This window comes from Phoenix dactylifera, chromosome 4 (assembly GCF_051530095.1).
Source record: "Phoenix dactylifera cultivar Ajwa chromosome 4, Ajwa_hap1_PhDact_Kaust_v1.1, whole genome shotgun sequence".
Taxonomy (NCBI): Eukaryota; Viridiplantae; Streptophyta; class Magnoliopsida; order Arecales; family Arecaceae; genus Phoenix; species Phoenix dactylifera.
In genome coordinates this window covers 21,358,381-21,369,395 of record NC_143193.1, presented here as the reverse complement: position 1 = coordinate 21,369,395, position 11,015 = coordinate 21,358,381, and the positions used below count along the sequence as shown (strand labels likewise).

Sequence of the window (11,015 nt, the reverse complement as noted above, 5' to 3'; positions counted from 1 at the left end):
TGTTGTTAGCCCGGTGTAAAACAACGAGTTGGGTAGTGAACTCGCAAAACTACCGTACTGTAATCGTGGATTATAGTGAAAATTCCCAAAGGTGCTTTGGGGAGTGGATGTAGGAGCAGTGGAGGCTCCGAACCACTATAAAAGCTTGTGTTTGCGATTGTTTATCTTCATAGCTTTATTTTAGCTTTAGCTCATACATTTGTGTGTTTTATTTTTTAATTAGACAAAAGTTTTAAAACACCCAATTCACCCCCCCTATTGGGTGACCATCTCTGGGCAACAAGTGGTATCAGAGCAGGTGCTCTGTGTATTTCTTGAAAGACCTAACCGTCTTAGCCAAAGATCTAGATGGCAACACCCTTTAACAATGTTCCTGCTGAGGGGCAAGCAACCAATAGACCTCCACTCTTCAATGGGACAAATTATACCTATTGGAAGACTAGAATGAGAATCTTCATTCAAGCACAAGACTATGCCTTGTGGAGGGTTATAGTCAAGGGACCACAAGAACCATCACACATGGTTAATGGCATTCAAGTTCCCAAATCTGAGGAGGATTGGGATGAGAATGATGATAGGATGGCTCAACTCAATTCAAGAGCCATGAACTCATTATTTTGTGCTCTAGATGTAAATGAGTTTAATAGAGTCTCCACATGTAGTTCCGCTAAGGAAATATGGGATAGGCTTGAAGTTACCCACGAGGGTACAAATCAAGTCAAAGAGTCCAAAGTGAACATTCTAGTTCACAAATATGAGTTGTTTAAGATGGAACCCAATGAAACCATCACATGCATGTTTACACGCTTTACCGATATAATTAATGGTCTAAAGAGTTTGGGTAAATCTTATACTAATCCGGAACTTGTAAGTAAAATTCTCAGGTCTTTGCCGAAAGCATGGGAAGCAAAGGTCACGGCGATCGTAGAAGCCAAAGACCTCAACACCTTGGGGCTAGAACAACTTTTGGGCTCATTGATGACGCATGAGCTCACGATGAAGCAACATGAAGATGATTTGCCAAAGAAGAAGACAATTGCACTCAAGGCTACTTCGAGTATGTGTGAAGAAGAAAGTAGTGAGAGTGAGGAAGAAAGTGAGGACGAGGACTTGGGTTTGATAGTTAGGAAGTTTAAAAAATTCATGAGAAAAAAGAAACCCTTTCCAAGGAAAAAGTTTGGAGGGAGAAATGATTGGGAAAAAGAAAAAGAAAAAGAAAGAGACCCAATCATATGCTACGATTGTAAGAGACCGGAACACATTCGTTCCGAATGCCCTCAACAAAAGAAGTTTTTTGGAAAGAAGAAGAAGAAGGCATTGAAGGCAACATGGGATGATAGTGACACATCATCCTCCGAGGAAGAGAAGGAAGAGACCGCCAATTTGTGCTTCATGGCATTCGAAGACGACGAGGTATGTCAAAACTCAACTATAAATTTTACTTTAGAAGAATTGTATGAAGCTTTTCAAGAACTTATGGGTGATTGTAGTATGTTAGGAGTAAAGAATAAAGAGTTAAAAGCCTCCAATCAAAAACTGAAAGAAGATATTGAAAACCTATTGATTGAGAAGGAGAGCGTTAAAAATATTAACACCATTGACCTAGAAAATAGAAACTTAAAACTTAGCATTGAAAATAAAACGGGAAAAACACTAATTAAGGAATTAAATCTAAAAGTAAAATCTCTACTCGATAATAATACCTTACTTGCACAAAATGTTGAATCCCTTAAAAAGGATAAGGAAGAACTAGTTAAAGAAAATTTAAATCTTAAGAATGAGGTACATAAATACAAACCAATTGTTGAAAAATTCACACAAAGCTCTGAAAAATTAAATCTTATTCTTTCAAATCAAAGAGCTGTTTTTAATAAAGCCGGATTAGGATATAAAACTAACAAACAACAAAAGTATCTAAAGAATTTCTTTGTAAAAGCAAAAGATGTAAAAACTGAAAAACCTACATGCTTTCATTGCGGAAAGAATGGACATAAAGCCTACTCTTGTATTCAAAGAAAGATCCAAACTAACAAGAGTACATTTGTGAAAGTTAAAAACATAACTAAAGTATGGGTGCCTAAGGGAACCAACTACACTAACCACGAAGGACCCAAGAAAACTTGGGTACCTAAGAGCTTCACATGATCATTTTGCAGGTATGCCTTGCAGCCGGGAATAAAAGGAGAATGTGGTATCTTGATAGTGGTTGCTCAAGGCATATGACCGGTGACAAGAGTCTCTTCATCACTTTGAAATCAAAAGAAGGAGGAGTAGTCACATTTGGAGACAATGCTAAAGGTCAAATCATTGGTGTTGGTAAAATCTCCATTTCACCCTCCTCTTTTATTGACAATGTATTGTTAGTTAATGGACTAAAACATAATCTATTAAGTATAAGTCAATTTTGTGACAAGGGATTTAAAGTGTCATTTGAATCATCACTATGCATAATTAGTAGTCCAATTGACAATGAGATCATACTCACAGGACATAGGCATGGAAATGTTTACATGGTTGATCTTGATGATCTCACCATGAAGGATGGCCAATGTCTTGTAGCCATGAGTCCCAAAGTCAATGAGACTAGTTGGTTATGGCATCGTAGGTTAGGACATGCTAGCATGGATTTAATTTCTAAATTGATTACAAAAGATCTAGTCAAAGGACTACCAAAGATAGATTTTGAAAAGAACAAAATTTGTGCTGCATGTCAATTAGGGAAACAAACGAGAAGCTCTTTCAAGTCTAAAAACATAGTCTCAACAACAAAACCCTTAGAACTAATCCACATGGATTTGTTTGGACCCACTAGAACTGCTAGTCTAGGGGGTAAGAAATTTGATCTTGTAATTGTTGATGATTTTTCACGTTTTACATGGGTTTCATTTCTTGCACATAAAGATGAGTCCTTTCCCGCTTTTATCAAGTTTCATAATAGAGTTTCGAATGAACTCAATCTTAAACTAAAAGCAATTAGGAGTGATCATGGTACCGAGTTTGAAAATCAGCACTTTGAAAAGTTTTGTGACGAAAATGGTATCAATCACAATTTCTCGGCACCTAGGACACCCCAACAAAATGGGGTGGTAGAAAGGAAGAATCGCACACTAGCAGATATGGCTCGTACCATGTTGTGCAAATCGGATCTACCAAAATATTTTTGGGCTGAAGCAATAAATACTGCATGTCACATTTTAAACCGTGCATTAGTTAGATCCATCTTGAAGAAAACACCTTATGAGTTAATAAAAGGTAAGAAACCAAATATAAGCTATTTTCATGTTTTCGGTTGTCGATGCTTTATTTTAAATAATGGAAAGGACAATCTAAGCAAATTTAGTGCTAAATTAGATGAGGGGATCTTCTTAGGTTTTTTCTCATCTAGTAGAGCATACAGGGTCTTCAACAAGAGAACTCTTGTTGTTGAAGAATCCATTAATGTTGTTTTTGATGAAGCTAACGGAGATTCTTCTAGAAAAGAAGAAGATGGTGATGCAGGTATACTTGAAGACCGAATGAAGGAATTCTCCATACAAGACAAACAACATGAGGATGAGATCAAAGAAGATACAATTCAGCAAGATGAAGAAGATCAACCTCCATCAAGAAATCAAGATCTTCCTAAGGAATGGAGGTATGCACATGGTCATTCAAGGGATCTAATCCTTGGTGATTCTTCGCAAGGGGTAAGGACAAGATCCTCTCTAAGAAATACCAGTAATTATCTTGCTTTCGTTTCACAAATAGAACCTAAATCACTAGAAGAAGCCGAAAAAGATGATAATTGGATGAATGCTATGCAAGAGAAATTAAACCAATTTGAAAGAAATGAAGTTTGGACTCTAATGAAAAGACCCCCTAATGTTACAATTATAGGCACCAAGTGGGTGTATAGAAATAAACTAGATGAAGATGGAATAGTCATAAGAAACAAAGCTAGACTAGTTGCCAAAGGTTATAATCAGGAGGAAGGAATAGACTTTGATGAAACTTTTGCTCCTGTTGCTAGATTAGAAGCTATTAGACTACTTTTGGCATATGCATGCTTCATGGATTTTAAACTCTATCAAATGGATGTAAAAAGTGCATTTTTAAATGGTTATATAATGGAGGAAGTTTATGTAGGACAATCTCCAGGCTTTGAAAACCACTTACATCCAGATTACGTTTATAAATTGCATAAAGCATTGTATGGACTTAAGCAAGCTCCTAGGGCATGGTATGAAAGATTAAGTAATTTTCTAATTGAAAATAAATTTAAGAGAGGAAATGTAGACAAAACCCTCTTCATTAAAAGAAAAGGAAATGACTTATTGCTTGTGCAAATTTATGTGGATGATATAATTTTTGGTGCTACTAACGATAGTCTTTGTCAAGAGTTTGCCAAGCTTATGCAGGGAGAATTTGAAATGAGCATGATGGGTGAGCTCAACTTCTTCCTTGGGCTACAAATAAAATAATCAGAGGAAGGCATCTTCATCAGTCAGTCCAAATACATCAAGGAAATGTTGGAAAAATTCAAGATGAAGGATGCAAAGGAAATCAGCACACCCATGGGCTCAAGTTGCAAGCTTGACAAAGATGAAAAAGGTAAAAATATAGACTGCAAATTGTACAGAGGTATGATAGGCTCATTACTTTACCTTACTGCTAGTAGACCAGATATATTATTCAGTGTTTGTATGTGTGCTAGATACCAAGCATGTCCTAAGGAATCACACTTGCAAGCTGTTAAAAGAATTTTTAGATATCTGGTAGGGACATCTAATGTAGGCTTATGGTATTCTAAACAATCTGACATAAATTTAATTGCTTATTCCGATGCTGATTTTGCCGGGTACAAACTCGACAGAAAAAGCACAAGTGGCACATGTCAATTCTTAGGTGCTAATTTGGTTTCCTGGTTTAGCAAGAAACAAAATTCAGTTGCCTTGTCCACAGCTGAGGCTGAGTACATTGCAGCTGGAAGCTGTTGTGCCCAAGTTCTTTGGATTAAGCAACAACTTGAAGACTTCGGTATCAAAATGGATAATATACCAATTAAATGTGATAATACAAGTGCAATTAATTTAACAAAAAATCCTGTCCAACACTCTAAGTCAAAGCATATAGAGATTAGGCATCATTTTATTAGGGATCATGTGCTGAAAAATGATGTGATGATTGAATATGTATGTACTGAAAATCAATTGGCCGATATCTTTACAAAGCCCCTTTGTAAAGATAGATTCAACTTCTTAAGGAATGCTTTGAGCTTGTATGATCCTAGCAAATAAATTGAACTTGTATTGCATTGCTTTGCTACTCAAACTAGTAATCCACCTCAAGGTAAACATAAGTGAAAGCATGAATTCATCTAAGCTAAATGACGAACTGTTTGACTTTCTGGAGGATGGTTACCCTCCCTTGGACTCTTCATGGAGATATTTTCAGAGCCTATTTCATAGGTATTCGAAATTTGGTCAAACATTCCTCATTTCAATATTAATAATTCAAAAATTATTATCAAATTATTATAGGATGTATTATTAAGGGGGAGGATCACAAACAAATTCACTCTGTGTTTATCGAAAGAAATCATGTTGATTAGGGTGATTAAATAAAAAATTGGGAAAAGATAGAATTCAGTCTGAAATTTTTCAGTGCCGGAGACGTCTCTGGCAAATCGCAGAGACGTCCCTCCAGGCGAGACGTCTCGCCTTAGTCGCGGAGACGTCTCGGGGACCGAACGAGGGTTTTTAAAATAGGTCGAAACAGCTCGAGCCGACCCGAGCTTTCCCTTTCATCCCCGACAAAAACAAAAACCCTAGCCTCCATTTTTCTCCAACACAAACCCTAGCCTCTTTCTCCTCATTTTCCTAGGATTTCCATTCAATGGCACCCAAAAGAGCTAGGAGGACTGGTGGGAGGCGTCCTAGGGCAGCGGCCGACGGTGAGGAACGGAGGGAAGAACCTTCCGCGCCGTCTCCTCCGGTTGCTCCGCCGACCACAACCATTTCCTGTGCAAATCGCACAGTGACAATCGGGAGGTACATAGATTTTCATTTTCTAGATAATGAGGGGTTCTCTATTGGAGAGAGACTCCGAGCCCAAGGGTGGGAGCACCTTTGTACCCTCAATACCTCGACCTACCCCGGCCTTGTTAGAGAAATGTTTAGTAATATGGCTTTAGGGGACTTAGGGTACACTGCATATGTCCGGGGGACATTAGTAGAAATTAATGAGGACATCTTATCCACTGTTTTGCAAATCCCTAAGGACGGTGAGGCTCCAACCTCACATCTCCAAAGGGAAATAGCCCTAAACTTACTTTTAGGACGAGAGGACTGCGGCCCTCTTGATGTAGTGAACTCACAAGACCTAAATGCCGAGATGAGATTACTTTTAAATATTGTCAACCGGGTCTTGTTTCCTAAAACCGGTCGCTTCGATTTTGTTTCGGAGCGAGATTTAGTTATCATGCACCATATCCTACTAGGGATTCCTCTAAACCTCCCTAGACTCATGTTAAACTACATTGCTCTATGTCATAGGTATTCTAGGTTTAGTATACCCTATGGCATGATATTTACCCTAGTATTTAAACACTTTAAGGTTCACATTCCCGAAAATGAACCTGCAAAACCCTTGAGAAACACTGACTACTATAATGAGGGCACAATGCGAAGAATGGAGTTTCAAAAGGTAGATGGGTCTTGGGTCAAGGTACCAAAAAGAAAAGCTCAAACCCTAGAGCCTGAGATCCCACATCAGGAGTCTGACCACCACTCTCCTCCACCCAGCCACATGGATTTCCCTGATATACCCTCCAGCTCAGCTGGACCTTCCACATCCATGCCACCACCTCCTCCAGTCAGTGGGCCCTCCTTCCTATCAGAAGACCAGATGCGTACCTTAGCATCTGTCATTTGCCAGCAGATGAGGGAGGGAATGAGATCCATGATCTCTACTGAGTTGGCCCCCATCAGAGCTTCACATGAAGGGCTTCTACAAGAGCTGAAGGAAATTAGAGCTCAAATTGAAGCTACAACGCAAGAAATAGTTGGTGTGGGTGCCACCCAAACAATCAGATCAATTGAGCTAAAGGACAGCTTGAAGACCATTTCAAAGAGTCTTAAAGAGTTGACAAGCCCAGGAGGAAATGTGGGCACCTTGGTTGCCCAACTTAGAGGAAGAATTGAAATGGTAACCATAGAATTTGAAGCACTCGTGGCAGCCTTCCATAAGTCACAGGGAGATCAGTTCAAGACCCTAATGGATTCAATCAATGCATTTATAGATGCAGCTTGTAGGGCTTATGAGCAACATCGCCGATAAGGGACTTTTTGTAGACATCTAGGGATCTTCTTTTTGTATACCCTAGGCTATTTTGAAACACTTTTTGTAGTAGAAATCAATACTTGTAATGATTTCTTCTTTTAACTATGTACTGACTTCAAAGGTTTACAATGATACATGAATACAATTTCTTTTGAAACCTTGTGTATGTGCTACTGTGTATGTGATTCTGTGACTGTGTATGTGGTTCTTGTGATGTGCCATAAAAATCTCATAACATACCTTAAGTATTCAAATTCAACACAACTTATCCATGCATATGACACAGGGGGAGCACATCTTGTGATAACTATGTTAAACAAAAAGAGGAGTCTGAAATGAATTCCAAAACAAAGGGGGAGTGATATGAATGACTAAAATTCTTTAATAGAAATAACTTGGACAGGGGGAGCACAACTTGAATCTCCTTGAGTAGTTCATAGAAGGATAATTTGTCCCCTTCATTGTTGATGACAAAAAGGGGGAGTAGATATATAGAAGGGGGAGTAGAACCAAGAGTAGAACTACATTGGAATGCAAAATACGAAATTCATACTCCAAAGTTGAATTAGAAAAGATAAAATTGAAAAATATTGGCTTTTAGATAATTGCCCTTCTGGAAAAGAAAGGGGGAGTCAAAAAGAACTTAGCTTTCAAATTTTAACTTAATTCAAATTCAGTTGATATGCTAAAATTGCTTAAGAGCTATAAAGATCAATCTTATGCATAATGATAGAACTGAAAATTGACTATTTTGAATTATGCACACTGTATCTAGCTCTAATCAAAACATTATGCTTGTACATCTGATCAAATACTGTGTATATGTTTAAATTTCGAATTTTGCATATACTCAGTGTTTTGTCATCATCAAAAAGGGGGAGATTGTTGACCCCCTAATGGATTTTGATGAATACAAAACACTAGAGTATAATTCCATTTATCTTAACAATTTAATTGAGGATTTCATGTATTTTATTAAGAATATTGTTAAGAAATGTCTAGGCAAGTTTCCATGATTTTTTAAGGACTTATTGAAGAATTTTTGAGATGAAAGAAAAAGTTCAGGGACAGCCGAGACGTCTCCGGGTTGTCTCAGAGACGTCTCTGGCACAAACAGGAAGAACTGGCACGTCTGGAGACGTCCCCGGCACCTGCCGAGTCGTCCCCGCGATAGCGGAGTCGACTCTCTCAGTAGCGGAGTCGACTCTCTCAGTGGCGGCAGAAAGGCAGTTTTCAAGAGATATGCGCGAGACGTCCCCACCGTACGCGGAGTCGTCCCCGCAAGTAAAAAGCAGACTTCCCGAGTCGTCCCCGAGGTAGCGGAGTCGGCTCTCTCAGAGTTTTTCCAGAGGATGTCATTTTCGGTGATAAGGCAGCGGAGACGTCCCCTGAAAGAGCGGAGTCGACTCTCTCAGAGAATTCCAGAAGACATGTTTTTCGGAGTTATAATAGCGGAGTCGTCCCCAAGGCAGCGGAGTCGTCCCCATGCAAAAAGTGCAAACAAGCCGAGACGTCCCCGTAAAGTACAGAGACGACCCTCTCAGAAAAACAGAAAAACAAGGATTCAAACGATACAATTCCAGAGTCGTCCCCGTAAAGTGCCGAGTCGACCCCAAACAAAGTGAAAAGTAAATTTATACAGCCGAGACGTCTCGCGTTGAAGCGGAGACGTCTCCGGAGCGCCTGGGACGCGACTGACAACTTTTGCAGGTTTGGTTTGAATTTCAAATCTCTTTTACTTTATCTCTAACGGCTATATTTGCTTTTTGGGCTATAAAAGGGACCTCTTAAGTGCTTCTCAACAACTCTTCACCAACCCAAAGCTAGATCATTTAAGAGAGAAGCAAGAGAGAGAAGTTCAAGGGAGTGAGTGCATTCAAGTGAAGAAATCAAGTGCTTTCAAACTTCCCAAGTGATTTCAAGCTCAACCACTCTCTTCCGCTCGGGATTCAAAGCTCATACTCAAGCCTACGCGATCCACATCGGAAGAATCATCATTTCCCACGCTTCCAACGGCAAAAGGATTCTTCCGGGTTCTATTGTTTATCATTGTCATATTTGCTTATTTAGAGCTTTTCAATCCTTTGTAAAACCTTTCATTGTGGTGCTTGTTCCAGTCAAGGGACTTGGAACAAGGGAAAGGCGTCCCAAGCCTAAGTGAAATTGGGGGTTATAGGGTTTGTTGTTAGCCCGGTGTAAAACAACGAGTTGGGTAGTGAACTCGCAAAACTACCGTACTGTAATCGTGGATTATAGTGGAAATTCCCAAAGGTGCTTTGGGGAGTGGATGTAGGAGCAGTGGAGGCTCCGAACTACTATAAAAGCTTGTGTTTGCGATTGTTTGTCTTCATAGCTTTATTTTAGCTTTAGCTCATACATTTGTGTGTTTTATTTTTTAATTAGACAAAAGTTTTAAAACACCCAATTCACCCCCCCTCTTGGGTGACCATCTCTGGGCAACAATATCTGATATCGATTCCGAGAAATGGTTGGAAGCTATGAAATCAGAGTTAGACTCCATGCATTCCAACCAAGTCTGGATCTTAGTAGATCCACTAGAAGGTATTGTATCTATTGGATGCAAATGAATCTACAAAAGAAAGATAGATTCGGATGAAAAGATAGAGACCTATAAAGCAAGGCTACTGGCGAAAGGGTATAGTCAACGCAAAGGCATTGACTATCAGGAGACCTTTTCACCTGTAGCCATGCTAAAATCCATCCGAACATTGCTTGCCATTGCAGCATTTCATGATTATGAAATCTGGCAGATGGATGTGTAAACTGCTTTTCTGAATGGATATCTTGATGAAGATATCTATATGGAACAGCCTATGGGTTTCACTACCAGTGATGGAGATCACAAGGTCTATAAGCTGCAAAGGTCCATCTATGGACTAAAGCAAGTATCTCGGAGTTGGAACACTCGTTTCGATGACGCAATCAAAATGTTTGATCTCATCAAAAATGAAGAGGAACCGTGTGTTTACAAAAAGGTTAGTAGGAGTGTTGTCATGTTTCTCGTACTGTACGTGGATGACATCCTTCTGATAGGGAATGATATTCCCATGCTAACCTCGGTCAAGGTCTGGTTGTCAAAAGAGTTCTCCATGAAAGACCTTGGGGAAGCATCCTATATTTTGGGAATAAAGGTCTATAGAGATAGATCTAAAAGGATGCTTGGCCTATCACAGAAGATGTACATAGAGGAAGTGCTGAAAAGGTTTAGCATGAAAAACTCTAAAAGGGGTCTCTTACCCCTAAGGCATGGAATTCATCTCTCCAAGAAGATGTGCCCCAACACATCTGAAGAGATTCAACGCATGAGCAAGATCCCTTATGCATCAGCAATAGGGAGCCTCATGTATGCCATACTATGTACACGACCTGATATAACCCTTGCTGTGAGTGTCACAAGCAGATATCAGTCGAATTCAGGTAAAGAACACTGAACAGCTGTGAAGAATATTCTTAAGTACTTGAGAAGAACTAAAGATTTATTCTTGGTTTTTGGAGGATCATCAGAGTTGAAGATAGAAGGGTACACAGATTCAGACTTCATGACTGATGTCGATGATAGGAAGTCAACATCTGGATATGTGTTCTTGTGCAATGGTGGTACGGTGAATTGGAAGAGTTCTAAACAACCGATCATTGCTGACTCTACTATGGAAGCTGAATACATCGCCGCATCT

General features: G+C 39.4%; 1 protein-coding gene across 1 annotated transcript; it reads left to right on the top strand.

Annotated features, from left to right (window-relative positions):
* The first annotated feature begins 245 nt into the window (after positions 1-245).
* LOC149753724 (uncharacterized) lies at positions 246-10,174 on the top strand. The gene is made up of 3 exons (XM_089930375.1): positions 246-1,413; positions 2,157-2,298; positions 10,152-10,174. The coding sequence occupies exons 1-3, from the start codon at positions 349-351 to the stop codon at positions 10,172-10,174; spliced, it is 1,230 nt and encodes a 409-aa protein (XP_089786501.1). The 5' UTR covers positions 246-348.
* Positions 10,175-11,015: the final 841 nt, after the last annotated feature.

Bases quoted from the DNA above. Each gene is read 5' to 3' on its own strand.
- LOC149753724 (XM_089930375.1), top strand. From the start codon at position 349: ATGGCAACACCCTTTAACAATGTTCCTGCTGAGGGGCAAGCAACCAAT. The intron at 1,414-2,156 runs GTATGTCAAAAC...ATCATTTTGCAG, and splicing joins TGGCATTCGAAGACGACGAG to GTATGCCTTGCAGCCGGGAA. The intron at 2,299-10,151 runs GTCAAATCATTG...TATATGGAACAG, and splicing joins ATTTGGAGACAATGCTAAAG to CCTATGGGTTTCACTACCAG.